This window comes from Peromyscus maniculatus, chromosome 2 (assembly GCF_049852395.1).
Source record: "Peromyscus maniculatus bairdii isolate BWxNUB_F1_BW_parent chromosome 2, HU_Pman_BW_mat_3.1, whole genome shotgun sequence".
Classification (NCBI taxonomy): domain Eukaryota; kingdom Metazoa; phylum Chordata; class Mammalia; order Rodentia; family Cricetidae; genus Peromyscus; species Peromyscus maniculatus.
Window position 1 is genome coordinate 24,093,258 of NC_134853.1, and position 19,003 is coordinate 24,112,260.

Consider the following 19,003-nt stretch of genomic DNA (forward strand, 5'->3'; position numbering starts at 1 on the left):
AAATTAATCAAAGTTGTATTTTTTATACAATCAGGTTGGTCAAGGTGATAAAAAGAAAAACTTATTTTAGTAGGCAGCTGACTAGTTTTAAATGGTTAAAATTCTGTGCTATGCAGCCACATTGGGGTAATAACAATCCCCATAACATGGGACCATGAAATTCATCTTGGTACTCAACTGGCAACATTCATCATGGTATCTAACTGTCCTTGGCATTCAGCAGTATTGTTATAATTGTAACTTCTTACTCTTGCTAAAACTCCATAGTTATTAATATCAAGGTCAATGAACTTCATAGTCATAAATAGTGGGAAACTATAAACTGGTTGCCTGTTTATTGAACCTTCTCTAGTAACGTGTCAAGCTGTATTGAAATATTCACATTAATTAGCCAAATAATTTTATGATTCCATTGTAAAGAAATTGTATCAAACAGCATTCTATGCACAAATATGTTAGAGTAAAAGTTATTTGAGCATAATAATAATAATATAAAATATATAAAGCCAAGTGGGAAAATAATGCACTTAAAGATGTTCCAGTAATAAGCATGGTGTTACATACCTATAATCCTAGCAGTTTGGAAGCTGAGGCAGGATGATAACAATTTCAAAGCCAACTTGGTTTAAGCAGTGAGGTCAAAACAAGATTGGGCTATATAGTGAGACCCTGTCTCAAAAATAAATCCAGACAAACAAGCAGAAAATATCATCAATGAGACATGAAATGTTGGGAAATACATTCAGAGAAATGGGTGGATATTTAAAAACCATAAACAATATACTAAGCATTACATATATACCAAGATTTGCATCACTATTGTGTTATTCAGAACTCTATTAATATCACAGCCACTTAAGGTAATGAACTTGTACAGAAACTTTTGGGTCACAGTTTTGGATGTGGCAGTCTGTGATAGAATAACCCCATTGCTTTGGTGCATCCCATTGGGAGCAGTTGAAAGAAAAAAATCATTCATTGCACAGCTGTCAAACAATAGCTGGAAAGGCACTAAGGCTCTAAGACACCATCTATGTCCCTTTTCACGATGACCTGAAGGCCAAACACCAGTGCCCACATCTTAAAAGTCCATCATCTTTCAATGGTTTTTCTCTGGTGAGCAAGATTTTTGTTTTGTTTTGTTTGTTTGTTTGTTTGTTTTGAGACAGGGTTTCTCTGTGTAGCTTTGTGCCTTTCCTGGAACACACTCTGTGGCCCTGGCTGGCTTAGAACTCACAGAGATCTGCCTACCTCTGCCTTTTGAGTGCTGGGATTAAAGGCCAGAACTACCACCACCAGTCACTGGTGAGCAAGTTTTAAACATACGGACATTGGAAGGATGCTTAAGATGAAGATCCCAAAGGTATAGGTTTCATTAGTCATTAAGATATCATCTGAGGATATTGGTTAAATATATTAGAACTTGCGGTGGTTAACTTGAAGAGGAAGTATTCAAAGTAATTTTAAAGTTAAATTTTAATTTCTCTGAATTTTAGAAAGAAAATGTATATTGCTTATACTATTAAAACAAATGAAAGTATAGTTCAGTTAGATATTTGCTATAAAATGGGCTCAAATATTTTAAAAATGTCAATTAGCTCTCTATTTTAGTATACACTAGTATTTGTTTTAATATATATTATATGCCAAGAATTGAAATAAGTGAATTGAGGTAGGCACACTGACATATTTAATATGTTTAAATGGTGGTTAACATCTTACCAGCAAATCCTGTATTATGAATCAAAAGACAAAGGGTTAGTCAGTTTCAGGGACTACTAAGTACAGAATTAACATCTTAATTTTAGAACAGATATCTTAATTATCTTCTTGTCAACAAACTTGACTAAGCATGAGAAATAGAGATACTCTTTCCAGATGCTAATAATCATTTTGTCCTTTATGTGTAAGACAGGGACACACAGTTATTTAAATTTCATTTAGCTCTTGTCTCTAGAGGCCTAACTGTTACATCTAAGTATTCATAGGTTTTCAGGTCAATTAGGACAAAACTAAGAAGAGAAAGACATGAATATCCACTGGTATAGATAGTCAAACTTGATACATTTCCATATATGTCAATATTGGTGTTTTGTAAAAACATGCAGTTTATTGAAATGATTAAGTTAAATCTAAGGGGGAAGGAATTAAAAAGGTTGCAGCATCTCAAAAGGAAGAAATAGAGTAAGTCAGAATCACTAGGACCACATGGGTGGCCATGGTGAAGGGCTATTAAAAACCAGAACTTGTAGCCACAGTGGGCTACTAAAACAAAGGGCCATTAAAACAAAGATTTTGAAGCTACTTAGAATAATGAAAGTTGCTTAATTTTTAAATATTATTTATAAAAATTCAATATTATTTTTCATACTGTAATGAGAAATGCAGATTTTCACAAGTAAAGATGAACATGGAATAAATCTATTTATAATGTCGAACAAATGTTAGCAGAAATGTAAAGAACAGTGGAATTCCAACTTCTACATGAGGCACCAAAGTTGCCATTCACTACTAAATGAAGCATAATATTATTGACTACTCAGGCATGCCATTTATAAACAGTGACCCCCAAAAGATACTAAAACTTGTTTGACTACTCAAAACTATACTGACTGATAATCTCAAAATAAAAATATGATCAAGATGTCTTTTATTCAGGGTGAAAATTGAATTAATTCCACTTCATGGTAGAAAGAGTAACATTTGACTGTATCTTTGTAACAAGTGAAGTTTTTAAGTTTGCCATTTGTTCTAGGTCTCTAAAATTAAAACCCAAACTACATCTTGGGTATATTTAATTCTAAATTTTCTCACATATAAACTTAACATTTTTATATGATTTAATGGATTTTTTAATTTCAGAGTCTTAAAAATTGGCATATATTATGCTGGAAAATATCAAAATATCAAAATATGAGAAGTTACTTTTTATACCTTTTTATTAGAAATAAAACATCACTAAAATTCCAACTGTGCTATTCTGTAATAAAGAATTGGCATTGCAAAAATCAAAAAACTTAATGTCTATGAAGAATTTATGTAAATGCAACATTAGATCTCTATTAACACCATAGTGTAGACACATGCCAAATTATAATGCAAAACCCTTCCTTATCTTTTTATTATATTATGACTATGTCACTTGAGAGTTTAGTTATTCATTTAACATGTATCTGTTAAACAGGAACTTTTTTATTAATTACATTTATTCATTTATTTTACATCCAACCACAGTTTCCCATCCCTCATCTCCTCCCATTCTCTCCCCCCACCATCCCTGGCAATCCACTCCTTCTCTGTGTCCATTCAAAAAGGGAGAGGCCTCCCATGGGTGTCAGCAAAGTATGGTATATCAAGTTGAGCTAGGAATATGCTCCTTCCCTTGTGTTAAGGCTGGGCAAGGCAGCCCAGTATGAGGAATAGGTTCCTAGAAGCCAGCCAAAGTGTTAAGGACAGGCCAGCTTCCACCAGTAGATGTCCCACAAGAAGATCAAACTACACAACTGTCACACATATGTGGAGGGCCTAGGCTGGTCCCATGCAGGCTCCCTAGCTAGAGTCCAGAGTCTCTGTGAGCTCCAATGAGCCCAGTTTAGTATTTTAATGACAAATAATTTGATGCTTTAAAGAATATACAAGTAATTACAAATATAAAAATTTACTTTTTTCTCATTTTTTCATAGCTTTTATAATAGTGTTAGAACAATGATTACCCTCATAAGAAATGTAGTATGGTTTTTGACTTGATGAGTGATGTTGTTCTGTATGCTGTGAATATGTGTTGCACTGACTGGTTGATAAATAAAGCTGTTTGGCCAATGGTGAGGCAAAATAAGGTTAGGCAGGACATTCTAACTAGAAAGAAAAAAGAAAGACAGAGAGAAGGGACACTGCCAGCCACCGCTAGAAGCAAGATGTAAAGTACCAGTAAGCCACAAGCCATGTGGCAAAGTACAGATTTATAGAAATGGGTTAATTTAAGATGTAAGAGCTAGCTAGTGAGAAGCTTGAGCCATTAGGCCATATCATTTGTAAATAATATAAGCCTCTGTGTGTTTATTGGGTCTGAGCTAATGTGGGACCAGCAGGTGACAGAGATTTGTCCTGATCGCAGGCCGGGGGAACACAGGAAAACTTCTAGCTACATTGACTTAGTGAATGACAGTTATTTATTTATTTTTTAAATTAAATGGGGATTTATTTTTTAACACTCAGTTTCTTTTGTTTCATGTTTCTGCTCCTCTATTTGGGGGACAATGTGTAAGCCTCAAGCCAGATCTACCCACGTGTTGTATTTTTTAACAGTCATTTATTCTTGTCTTTTGTTTCTGCATCATTTTATCTCACTGTTTTGTTGCTGTTGTTTGTATGTTTTGTTTTTGGAAAGTACTTGCCAAGTTCATCTACATGATGGGTTGAGCTTTATATTAGTACCAGGTTAACCTTTCTGTTCCAGATACCTTTTGAGGGGTACTCTGATTACTGTCAATGTGGTTTTCTTTTCTCTGGGCACAACTTCTGTGTGAGAGGCTTTCTGCTGTGTCATCAGGTACATGGTCCCCTTCCTACTTTCTTTTTCATTATTTCAATTGTACCATTTTGCTATTGTCAACTATAAAAAACTGGGCAAGTCAACATACTTCATGGTCTTTCACCGAATTTCATTGCTTGAGGAGTTTGTCTAACAGTAGTGAACCTTTTTCAATGGGCACAATCTTTTTTACTTGTGTGTGTGTGTTTGTGTGTGTGTATTTGAATGCATATGTGTTTGTATACATATATGTGTGTGTATGTCTGAATGCATGTGTCTGTATATGTGTGTGTGTGTGTGTGTGTGTGTGTGTGTGTGTGTGTGTGTGTGTGTGTGTGCGCGCGCATGTGGTTGTACAGGTGTATAAAAAAGGGTGCACATGTATATGCAGGTACAGAGGTGCATGTATGCTCATGTGTTTGGATGCAAGTAGACACCGTTGGGTGTTATTTCTCAGAAGTAAGACTCTTTCCTTTTATAGTTTTTATATTATATTTAATTTGTTTATTTTGTGTCGGTGTGTACACATGCATAACATAGGACATGTGTGGAGGTAGAGAACAATTGTTGGGAGTTTGTACTTTTTTTTTAGTGTGTGAGTCCTGAATTTCAAATTTGAGTACACTGGCCTGGAGGTAAGCACATTTATCAGCTAAGCTATATTTCTAGTTTTAGCCATATACCTACCTAACTTTTGAGTGAAGGTATCTCACCAGCTTGGAACATGGCAGGTAGGTTAGCCTGACTAGCAAGGGACATCCAATTCTCCAATTGTCTCTACATTCCCAGAGCTCTTTGTTTCTGCTTATGCTTTCAAGATAAGAGCTTTACTGACTGAACTGTCTCCTTCGTCTGACAATCTCTATCTGATGTATCAAATCAGAGGCAAGAATACAGTCTCTTTGTAGATTAAAACAAGGTCTATTTCTGTTACTTTCTTGATACGTGATCGGCAGATTGGTGAGGAAGGAAGTTATGGCAATGAAATTTTTAACATCAAATGAAGAAGAAGATTACATATCAGAATAAGAAAAATTGGGGGACTGTTTCATTTCCTTAAACATAAAATGATTTACTAAAACAGAAGTGCATAAGATTTATAATGCTGTGAAAGTAACGATCAAGACTATGGTAGAAGTTTGTTTGCATTTTTGAATTTTTAGCAGTGTTGGGGAACAAACCCAGAGCCTTATGTTTGCTAGGCAAGCTTGTTCAATGGAGCTACACATCCAGCCTTGGTCTTTTATCAATAAGAACATAAACTATTAAGTTATTATACCAAAGACACTGTTACTTTAGTCATCAAACATGGCTAAATTGGAGAAGTACTTTCTTTTCTAGAGTTAACGATAAGGATCCCATGGAAAGATAAACCTGAAAGAGGTTTTCATAAGGGATTTAATGGAAGCAAATTATTTGTTAAAATGACAGTATTTAAATGAAGGTTTATTGTAATTAAGCAACTTAGCCAGAGAATCAGAGTGTATCTAAAAATTCAACTCTTCTGTGCATAGGTCATTAAATATCGGCTTCTGAACATATGAGCTTTCTGAAATGTTCTCTAATGCTAAGGCTCTGGGATTGAATTGTAGTTCATGGAACTTTCACAGAAACATTAACTGTCACTTATACATATGATATGTAAAGTTCCTCATGAAAAAATGTATCTTTCCCAACTGTGGCATGAATGATGGCATCCATGTCAACTTTGGAAGATATATTGATGGTGCTTGAGCCTCTGTGTGTCTCTGTCTCTGATGAAAAGTTGGACAGAGCACCTGTGTCTTATTTCACAAACACAATGTGAAATTCTTTGTTTAGCATGGACTTTTCAGTTTTATCTGCCTCAATTATGGATCACCATCTCGCCTGCATTAATGTTCAAGATCCATTCCTATATTTTTTAATGTTGACAGGAATTAAAATTTTTCCAATATAATTATTTCAATTCATCTGCTATTCTGATTTGTATGAATATCTAAAAATAAAGAACCAATTCAATTTAGCATGATAATCATATAATGCAACAGTAATTGAATGGTTTTGAGAAACTCAAAAGAGTATCAAACTTTATTATGAGTTTAGTAAAATAAAATAAACATGATAAAATGAATTTCATTCTAGGAAGGAAGAAGAGACTTTTGTAAACAAAGAAACAATGTCCTTCTTGAATGCAATGCCTGATTACTTTGAAAGAAAGTCTCCTTTTGTTTTAGTAAAACATGTTAAAAAATATGTGTTAGTAAGTTAATTTTAAATTTAACAACTCAGTAAGTACTCCTGTGTTAAGGACTGATCAAGGTCCTTTACCACATAGTCACAGCAACTATTTTTCATATCTATTGATCCTAAGGACAGACAACATAGATAATAATCACACGGACTATGGATTGACCGATAAGCATCTTCACAAATGCTCACTTGTCAACTGAAACTTTTCTTCATCAAATATCAGAGTAAAAAGTTTACAGTCTCCTGAGAATCACTTTGTAGCAGCAGTACTTTCAAGGTGAACAGAAAGGCTGGGAGACAGAACAAGGAGATTTAAAGTCTTGGTTTGCCTCTAGAAAGAAACATGTGTCTCTGTGACCAATTATACCATTCCTCAATGATTCTCTGTGGTCCATATGAAGATTATATCATGAAGATATCCACATAGGTATAATCATAAAAGAAGGTAAACTCATGAGAAAGCAGGCCTAGAGGTAGAAGTCACTAAGTTCATATTTAATAATGATAGATTTAATAGGTTTGGTTTTCAATGAAATTATTACCATCATTTCCCCTCCATATTTGTTAGACAATGCTGATAATCTTGATGCATGCCTCTTTAAACTAGAGAATGAACTTACAGACAATAAACTGTTTATGCACACACACACACACACACACACACACACTCACACACACACACACACACACACACACACACATACATACTCACACACGGTGATGGACATCAATCTCACGGCTTCTTAATGCCAGGCAAGTATTTCTTCCTCGTGTTAACAGAATTGTAACTTAGTTCATAATGAAATTCTGACAGTTTCTAGATAATTTTCTATAACAAGCTTATATATAGTTTTTTAGGCATGGTTATTTTTGTGTAGTAGGTGACTGATATGAAATCTTATTGTACTAGATACTTCTTATTCAGAAGAAATTGTTATAATGTTTGTTTTAAAACAGACAACACCACCAAAACTTCTATTATTACACCATAGCTTAGAAAAGAATATGTTGATATTATTCAAAATAGATTTTAATATTCTGCTAGAGTTAAATTTTCTCACACCAAGGCAATAAATACTTTTAAAAAATCTTGTCAAGCTGGGTAGTGGTGGTGCATGCCTTTAATCCCAGCACTCGGGAGGCAGAGTCAGGTGTATCTCTGTGAGTTTGAGCACAGCCTGGTCTACAGAGCAAGATCCAGGACAGGCCCCAAAACTATACACAGAAACCCTGTCTCGAAAAAAAAAATCTTGTCTAGATAAATATTTTTTGTTTGGAATTACTATGCCCATACTCAGCTTTTTCAGTAATGAAAATTCAATATAAATTTGAAAATGGCAATGTTTTATTAAAGATGCATGCATATGTAAATGTCCTTTTATGTTTTAATAAAATTATTGTGTAATTCTATTAATACTCATTAGTTTGTGTTTATAAAAGGCATCGTGACAATAAGCAAATTGGTATGAAAGTAGGCAACAATGGTCTTTGGCTACTGGACCTGTGACAGTGTTTATCTCTTTTCAGGTAGACAAAATTCAAATTGCCTTCATTAGCGAAACAATATGCTGTGGAAAATGAGCAAGGCACTTATCAAGAGGCTCTTCATTTGCATATTTTTGCTGCAAAACCAAGCAGCATGTTCTCTAGCTGCTTGAGATCTGTGAGTGAGGGAGAAAACAACCCAGGGAAGTAGTAAGCCTGGGCATTCAAGAACTAGATTAAAGAAAAGACAAAGTTTGTCAATAAAGATGTCAGAATTGTGCCTTGTCTTAGCTGTGCTACCAAATGACAGTCTTGTGGGCTGTTAGGAACTAGGATGTAACACTGCATGAATGCTTCTCACATCCACCAATACCACAAGCAAAGCTGGAGGCTGCTCTTATAATAAACGATCAATACTTCAGACTGACACCACCTAGCTGTTTGCTCTTGCTGCTTAAGACTCTGAATTTCAATTAAGCAGTAAATCGTTATGGAATTATATTTTCAACTGCCAATTAACATGCCCTTAATCCCTGGCAATTCTGAAACACTGTAATTTTCACAATTTTTTCTTCAAGATTCTTCCCAGAGCAAAAAATTCGTAGTTGACTGGTAAATATATTTTTCTCAAAATGAATGACCAGATATCAGATTGTTTAAGATTGCAGCTGGATGCTTACCTCAAAAGAATATTTTAATTACACTTTAAGTTACAATCCACAGTATAAATTAAGAAAAGTAGGTTGTATTCTTAAAAACATTTGGTCAAACATGTCTTGACCTAGCTGTAAGTATTAGGTCATATTACATTTGAGTTTTTTTTTCACTGACACATTCCTTGGAAAACTTTTTAAATCAAATGAAACACATAAGCATTCCTAGTACTGGTCCCACTCAAAAGTAGTGTAAACATTTTCCTTTCCTACATAATCAAATCCTCATTTGTTTTTGTCAGTAAATTTGTTTATTTATAAATGTTCTGTCGGCTACCTAATGGAGCAGAGAACTAAAGTTTAGTATTGCTTTTATTGAGGATTATAGTAATTTAAGAGAAAATATAGACAGATTGAAAGATGTAATATTTATGAAATATTTAGATAATTTAAATTTATGAGGCCACAAAGCTAAATAAATGCAACTGGCAACATTCAACTATGTCTGCCAATGTTTTAGTATTAGCAATAAAATGTTATAAAAAAGTTAAATATATTCTACACACAGCCTACATTGAAAACACTTCTACTTCCAGGGTTCACAGCCTACTACATAAATTACACAATACAGATTAAAACAAATATATTTCAGGCTATTTGAGACAATGGTTAGTTAACCAACATTTAAACATAAATCTGTTTGACTATAAAGCTTTGGCTTTTTATTCCTCTATAAAAAATTCTATGACATTCTCTCATTAGCTTCAGAAAACTTAGTAATAATGCAAGCCTAATTTAATATTGTAAAATGGAGAACTATTAACTTCAAAGATCGAGTTAGTATCACAATTTTATTGTGGAAAACATGTAGATTAATTTGTCCTATGAAACTGATGGTTAGTTTCAAATTTAGCCTTACTAAATTTACACTATTCATGACCTTACTAACCTCTATGTATCCTAAAAGAGCAAGGTAATTAACAAAATCCCTTCAGCTAAACGTTCTCGTGAACTACAAAACTTAATTCCATGACTAGGATTAATTCATCAAAGAGGGATTAAAAGTTTTATTAGCTGATTAGTTCCCATCAAAGTAAAACACACTGTAGTAGAACACCATTGACAAGAGTGAGGAGGGGAAATTATTTAGGTGTGGACTATAGGAATGAAGGCTTTGACCCCTAAGGAGTCACAGGATTCTTAGGTCTGACAAAACTGATTTTTAAAAACATAATCTATAAATGCACATTTTTATACGAGGGGATCCCTACATTTAACAACAGTAACTCATTCTTGGATTGTATTTTCCAGCTCTTACGCTGCTGTTGTGTATCAGAACATAATGATAACAATAAGACAATGGACAGATAGGTTATAAAAATGCAAAACGTTTGCTTATGAGACAATATACATAGTATTAAGATAATTAAACACATAGTCATGTTCTATCCCATTGAAATAGATGAAAGACAAAAGAGAAGGAGAAAGGGCCATAAATAAGAGGGGTGATGTGATAATAGCACTGAAGATAATATAAAATATACAGTGCAGGACACTGTGTATGTCAGAGTATATTTCACATGAAAAAATGTGTATATGATGAATATCTCATGACTTTAGTGATAAACTATAAATTATTTTAAGAAGTAATGATTTACAAAAACAATGTAATCAGTGTTCACACTTATACCTATTCCTTCAAAGAACACATACATATGTATACAATGTAATAATTCTGATCAATTATTTCCCTAAAATATAAAAAGCCTTCAACACTGCTTTTATAATTTACAAGTAATATATGGACTCTCTACCTTAAGTTTAGAAAATTATTTAAGCATTCTAAAATAAAAGAGGGATCATTAATCTTGACAAGAAATGATGCACTTACCATCATGATTGGGATTTCCCAGTGTCCATGGCTCATCAGAATCAAAATGAGTATCTCCTCCAATTCCTGGTCCAGGGAAATAGGCATGTGCCAAAAATCCTCCCTCCCCATCAAAGGGGGAACTGTCTCCATGAAAACCGGATGCAAAAATGATGGTTATATCCACATCACGTTTGCCATTTTCTAGTTCACTGTAGGGAACTTCTTCAAATGTTAGTGGAGTTACATTCTGCCACACATCAAAGGCACGGCGAATTGCTCTCCTGGTCTCAGGGTCTCCAACTTTTGGAGTTACGTTCTTTATACTGAAAGTTGGAAAAGATAATGATCAGTGTGTCTTCTTGTATGTAATTTGAATTATTGCAATTCTTCACTTTTTTTAGTTCAGAATTAGCAGAGAATATGGCTGTATTATACAGAAATAGAATTTATTCATGTTTATTGACTTTATAGACACTGTTCATTACACGGGGTTATTTCATTATCATCAAGGGAGCATTCGTGTGCCAAGGCTATTAGGGAGGTCTATGTAGGAGGCTAGTGGGAGGTAGGATGATAGATCAATCAGTTTGCCAAGAGATCAAGCAGGTGCAGCAGCTTAGAGCTGAAATAAAACCCCAATTTCCTTTTTATTTCCATCATTGCAGAGGTATATCACTGTAATTATCCAATCAAATAATATCTTTAGGCTTACATCTATGAACGCCAACTCAGCATGAAGCAAGTTTTATTTATTGTTTTTAAAACAAAGGCCCAGTTACTGTGGTCTCTGATATTCTTAACTAAGTCTTTCCAGCAAACAAAACAAAACTAAATAAAATGGCAACTTACAACAAAGATTTACAAATTTTATGAATTTAAATCAAAGCAGGAAAAAATAAAAATGTTACCTTGACATTATAAGTTTCACCCTGGCCTAACATTAATATAAATTGATGAAGCAAAATTACTGTTTTTGATTCATTTAACACTAATCATATATATAGATGATTTCCTGATAATTTCTTTAAAATACAGCATAAATGGAACTTTATATATAATTTTATGGTGCAGAATACAGTCACTCTGTGCATTTTGAATTAACAGACAGATAATACAAAGTTGATAGGTTTCAAATCCTTTCAGTTAGTAATACTCTGCACAGAAGATTACATCAAGTAAAACCTTTACTAAACAAATGCTGTGATGTTCAATGTAATATAGCTTGCTGTACAGACATCAAAGATAACCGGGAGAGCTGCCATTTACAATGACAGTGATGTAGCCAAGCTATGGTATCTAAGCTGAATGACATTCCTTATATAGGACTAAAATTTAGTTTTATTTTTCAGATCTATTTCTCAATATTACAAACATTTGAGATGTACTTTCTAATATAAAAGTAACATTCTGATTGTATACAAGTAAGTTGCATGTAATCATTACAAATGCTATAATAATAATAACCTTATTTGTGCATTAAGAGTGTGACAAACACTTAATATGCCTTATTTAATCCAACCAACAATACATGGAAATGAGTATTAATACCTAATTTACAAAAATGTTACAATTTATATGAATTTAAAGGAAATCTTCTGATGAGTTTTTTCCTAAACACTCTTGAGAGTCCATTGTCTTGGAGTCCATATATACCATACATCTAAAAATAAGCTTTCCTTTCTTTATGACATATAGTCCATACCTTATTTACAGTTTAGAATGCTGCTGAACATTATTTATTCTATACAAAAGGACTAAACACCAACAAGCAGAACAAGGTTGGAGTGATCCAGGAAGCCAAAGGTGGTAAAAGGCCATGAAGTGGAGATTTTCCAGCAGTTTCTAAGAGCCACAAAGTAGCTTGTGTAGTTGGAGCAGTGAGAAAGGTAGAATCAGAGGGTTTTATTCATTTTGTTTTGTTTTATTTTGTTTTCAGTTTTCTTAATTTTTCTCAGAACCGAGCTGAATGGTGAACTTTTAGAACAAATCTCTAGCATTTACTGTTGACAGAAACTTTTTTCTACATAGCATTAAAATCATCTGTATGCTTATTTTGCTCATAATTTTTAAATATTATATTTTTATCAATGCCCTCCCCTTCACTTTTTATATATTGTTTTGTGTGTAGGAAGAGCCAATAGAGCATTAGGAATGACTCTTGACATTGGACTTCTGCCATGAATAAATGATTCCAGCCACTATGAGGAGTGTATACTGTGGCAGAGAAAATGCTGAAATGGAAGATTTTAAGGACTTTTGCAAACCCCCAAATGTGAGAGGGTCAAACAATAAATTAAGTGGTGCCAGTAAAGAGAGGATGTATTTTTGAGGGTACACACACAACTAAATTTAACAGCAGTGGAAGGATGGTTAGAAGCAACCAACTGCTTTCTGCCTGCTCGGGGATGGTTGTTCTTCAGTTTGTGCTAGTCTTATCCTTCATTCAGCAGAGTGTCCTACATTATATTTTGAGAAAGAGGAAGTATCTGCTTGGAGGCATCAAGGTCTTTGCAGCTTGTTAGAACTCATTTCCCATCGTGAGGCAGAAGAGATGCATGCCAAGTGAAGGCATCATTCTTATTTTTTTGCAAATGAAATTACTAGTAGTCATTTATCCTCTTTAGACATTGTGGGACTGCAAAAGTGCTAACGGCATGGGATTTGAAAGGATTTACTGCAGAACAGTACTTATCTAGATGCTAGACTATACTCCAAGAGAGCTTGTATAGTTTTCTAATAAGACATAGGAATTGAAAGAGGAAAAACAGTGATGATCTACGGTGACAACTGAGTGAGTAGGCAAACAAAAGATGCTAAATGTTGCTTTATTGACAGGATGGACCAATGACACTTATCATTTAGTGTCTAGACAAAGTAACAGTCAGTAGGAAGCAAAACTAAATTTGTCCATTTAAAAAATAGAGCTGGATTGAGGTGTTATAAAATGACCATAAAAGAGAAGGTCATGAAATGAGAGAGGACTGACAGGGAGATACTATTCTATAGAAGGAAGATTCTAGAAAGGTGTAAGCATAGAAGCCCTCTAATTTGTATTTCCATTACAAATATGACTACCCCTTATGGAAAATGTATAAAAGGGGAATAATGATATGAAAAATTGTTTCACTAACTCACACAGAGAATAGGCAGGAACATGCGAAGAATGATGGCACTGGAGACATGGAGAACATGTTTTACTGTATATTTTGAGAGAACTGTGAGTGGAGATTAGTAAGTCAACATATAATGGAGAAATGGATTTTATTTCAAGTAAATGGTAACCTTAAATGATGAAAACGAGTGTGGTTATGTGAGTATGAATTTTAGATGAGTTATTACAGGCTATGAGAAAAAGAAAGCAATATGGACAATATAGACTAACACGCATTGTACACGCTTTAACTTGAAAAATGTCACTGTTTTTAGAGGCCATACACAGAGGTGCTTGCAAAAATAAGCTTCACCATGCTATATGTGATATTATTTATGAATAAATATAAACCATACATGTGTACTTCTGATCCAAGTTGGGAGATTAATACAGGAGACTCAGAAAACAAGATGTCACTGAAGGATGTACTTCTTAATCACCATTTATATTACCTGATAAATGAGTGGCACCGAGAGATCATGGTGTCATGATAGCAAAATAAAGTGGGTAGCCTTAAATTTTTAATATGTAATGCACAAATAACTAAATGTTAGCCATATGAAAAGGCAGTACTATAAAAAGAGGAATACCAATATTTTTGACAACTGTAATGAAGCTGATTTAATTGAAAAATCATTACTTGCATATTTCCTTTTATAGATAAAGAGAATAATCATTTAAAAATGGATTTTATTTGCCCAAGTGTTTATCTGGCTATTTTATGAAGAATCTCACCATGTTTTTCAAATTTTCTTTCTGATAATATTTGGAACTTTAATCTAAAAATTATACCCCAAACAAGACAACCTTAAACTGATTAAAGCAAAATGTGTATAGTTCTTATTTATCAGAATAATTGGCACTGGTATCAAAATGGGTGACCTGGCATTATTAACTATGAAGGCTGAGGATTTCTACTCTTAACATCATTATGTACTGTGCCAGTTAATTACATGATAATGACACATAGGAAGGTTGCTACTTTAATTTTTCTTATGGTGGTAATTTTTTTCAAAATTAGATTGCAGTTACACCTTTGATATTGGAGGTAAGAACAAAGATAAATGCCTTGGAATTGAATTAAGATATAGAAACACTGTAAAACTCTTTCTTGAGATCATTATTATTTGAGAGGCTTAAATTATTTATGTGAGTGAAAGGCCTTCTCTTACATAAATTATCAATATTCATTGTTTTCTGGGCTTATAGATAATTTTCTGGCTTTTTTTGGTCTCCCATAGTCTGTAGTGAAGAACTTTGTTATTGCATGATCTCCATATTGGAGAACATACAGTCAAAATAGAAAAAATCAGCCACACAAAAACATTCAGAAACAGCTGAAACTCTGGAATTATCAAACCAGTTATTCAAAATAACTCACCAATATGTTAGAATCTTAATATAAATGTAGCTAACAAAAATTATAGGGTGTGTGTGTGCATGTGCACATGCATGTGTACATGCGTGTCTGTGTGTGTATGTGTGTGTGTGCATGTGTGTGTGTGCATGCGTGTGTGTGCATGTGTGTGTGCATGTGTGTGCTTTAGCCATGTAATAGAAACTATAAGAAATGAAGTAAAGTGCACGGCAGAAATAAAATAGCACATGAAACAAATGAAGACTATCTCTGATATTCTTATTATGGCCAAGGAAAGAATCAGTGAATTCTAAAATACCGCAGGAACTTCCTAAACTGCAAGGTACAGCAAAGAAAAGATGAAATCCAGAACAGATAATCCAGGAACTATGGGGAAATAGATGTAAAGATTATACTCAAAGGAAGAAGAACAGCTGTAATAATGTCTAAGAATGTTTCAACATTAACAACAGAAACCACATTACTGATCCATGAAACTCAGAGCACATAAAGGAACAGCCCCAACCATACCAGAATCATATCTGTAGAGGAGCAAAGCAAACAATTATAATTAGAGTTCTCTTTTTAAAAAATGCAAGAAGAAAGCAGTACAGAATGTTTAAAGTGTTCAGATAATAAATAATAAAACTACCAACCTAGAAATCAGCATCCAGTGAAATTAGCATTCAAAAGTGAAGTAGAAAAAAATAACTTGTTCAAAGAAAAACTAAGAAATTCTTGTCAGTAGGCTTTTCTGACAAGAAATTTAAGACTTCTTCAGAGATAAGATCAGAAATTCAGATCTATATAAAGAAAGGAAAATTATTAGAGAAGGAATATACTTCTTTTCTTAGATACTGCAAAGCAAACAAAATATGTGAAAACAATACTTAAGCCTGCAATAAAATGAAATGCTAATGAATTACTCTTTTGATTATAATATTTAGTATATATACATATATATATATATACATATATACCATCTGTATGAGAAAAAGTAGAAAATTCTGACATAGAGTAAAATATAAATAAGCAGTAAAGTAGTCATGTTTGTGGATAGGAAAACTCATTATGTTAAGGTTTAGTTCTTTGTTACTTGATCAGTAGATATAATGCATTATTAATCAAAATCATATTCAATTATTTTATATATATGAATAGATGGATTTTGATGTTGATGTTGAAATTTATGAAACTCAACATAATCAACATGATACTCAAAAAATATATGCAGGCAACTAAAACCACTAGATATTATAGTAACTTTCAAGTTAGTAATTGAGATAGTATGATATTGATTAGAGCAGACATATCAGGAATGGAAGTGAAGAATAAGCCCAGAGAGTGACCAATGCAGACAAGTCAACTACTGATCTATGACAAATGAGTGAAAGGAATATAGTCTGAAAAATGCAGATCTTCTCAGCAATATTTCTGGGGAAGATGAAGTACACACACACACACACACACACACACACACACACACATACACACACACAATCCACATATGCATTTACATGAGAGTAAATACAGTTGTAGTTAATGTGCACATCTTACATATTGTTTCAAAAGTAATTGAAAGTAGAGTGTGGGATGTAGCTCAATTGGGAGTTTTTAGCTAGCATGGAGGAAGCCCTGGGTTTGTTAATCATTACTATATAAACATGCTCTGTGTTGCACTCCTGTAATGCCAGCACTCAGGAGGTAATGGATGATACTGAACGACTAGAAAACAAGTCAAAGGATCATCTAGATGTCCTTGGTTTTGATGGTATATTTTTCTTATTTATTTATTTATTTATTTATTTATTTATTTATTTATTTACTTCACTCTCCACAGCAGTTTTCCTTCCCTCCCCTCCCTAGTCCCTCCCCACCTTCTCTCTGTCTCCACTCCCCATCAACTACTCCTCAATTTCTATTTAGAAAAGGGCAGGCCTCCCATGGATATCAATAGAACATGACATATCAAGTTGCAGTAAGACTCAAGTACCTCCCCTTGTATTAACTATGGGCAAGACAACCCAGTATGAGGAATAGAGTCCTAAAAGCCAGCAAAAGAGTCAAAGACAGCCTCTGCTCTCACACTTAGGAGTCCCACAAGAAGACCAAGCCACATAACTGTCACATATATGCAGAGGGACTAGGTGAGTCACATGAGGCTCACTGGTTGTCAGTTCAGTCTCTATGAGCACCTATGAGCCCAGGTTAACTGATTCTGTGGGTTTTGTCTGATGTCCTTGGACTCTTCTGACTCCTCAAATCCTTCCCCCCACTCTTCAGCAGGACGCCCAGAGCTTGGCCCAATGTTTGACTGTGGGTCTCTGCATCTGTTTCAACCAGTTGCTAGATGAAGTTTCTAATGACAATCTCACTCAGGATAAATATACAACAACAGCTAGGTCAATATTTCACCACCAGAGGCCAGGCATCTCACTACAGTAAGCCATGACAGTATATTTTTAGACACTACATATAACAACAAAGGAAGAAACTTGGGTGGACATTATTAGAATTAAAACAATTGCTCTAAAATCAATCACAAAGACAATGGAAGCGTAGGCCACAAAACAAGAAATGTTGAAGATACAACTGATTAAAGGCTTACTGAAGAAATGATGTCTCTTAAACAAGAAAGCCATCTAGTTATTAATCAGAAAATATGAGGAAACATTTCACCAAAGTAGATATTCTGAGAGTATGCAAAGTGCAGATGATGCTGAACATTATATTTCACTAAAGAAAACATCCAGGTACATTATCTCCGTCTCCATGAACAATGAGAATTCTGCAAATGTGTCTTAACTAGTTTTATGGCCACCTGACAAGCCAGATACATTTAGTAAGAGAGACTCTCAAATAAGAAAATGCCTCCTAAGATCCAGCTGTAAGGAAGCCTGTTAGGCACGTTCTTATTAGCGATTTCTATGAGAAGGCCCAGCCCATTGTCCTTGGTGCCAACCCTGAGCTGTTAGGCCTGATTTCTATAAGAAAGCAGCCTGAAGAAGGCAGAAGGAGCAAGCCAGTAAGCAGCACTCTGTGTCAGCTCCTGCATCCAGGGTCCCACTAGATTTGTGTTCCTACTCTTTGCTTCCCTCAATGGACTATGACTAAGGATATGTAAGACAAATAAATCCTTTCCTCCTCAAGTTGCTTTTGGTGTTTCATCACAGCAACAGTAACCCTAACTAAGACATGCTGTCAAATCAATTACAGTTTCAAACTCTTAAACCTAATGTCAGAGAGATTATAGGCAAACAGAGTTTTCAGGTATCACTGGTGATGATTCTAAATGGAACATCGAGCAAATAAGAAAAGCTATATTGGCAGTTTTATAAAGAGCTCACGCCAGTTTTAATATAAAATAAACAATCACTCTCCTTGGTACTTATTCAAATTATCTAGAAATTTATATGCACACAAAAAACTTGTGCAAAAATGTTTATACTACTCACATTCCCGAGAAACCCAGAAAACAACTGAGATGGTTTCAATAGATGGTTAACTAAGTAACCTGTAATATCTTTACAATGGATTATTATTGAGTAATAAAAACAAATGAGCTATCAAGTCACAAAAAAGATGTGAAGAATTCTTAGATGCATCTCCATAAGGAGAAGTGAGTTGGAAAAGACATTATGCCAGACTACAACTAAATGGCTATACATAAAAATCCATGCTCACATTGACAATAACAAAATAAGTAAGTGCTAGGGTTTTG

General features: G+C 34.1%; 1 protein-coding gene across 1 annotated transcript in view; it reads right to left on the reverse strand.

Moving 5' to 3' along the window:
* The window catches only part of Mmp16 (matrix metallopeptidase 16), a 252,643-nt gene that overhangs the window by 98,997 nt on the left and 134,643 nt on the right, over nucleotides 1–19,003 (reverse strand). Inside the window, exon 4 of the mRNA XM_006983265.4 lies at nucleotides 10,793–11,097. Within this exon, the coding sequence (XP_006983327.1) occupies nucleotides 10,793–11,097 (305 nt within the window). The remainder of the gene's footprint in view (nucleotides 1–10,792; nucleotides 11,098–19,003) is intronic.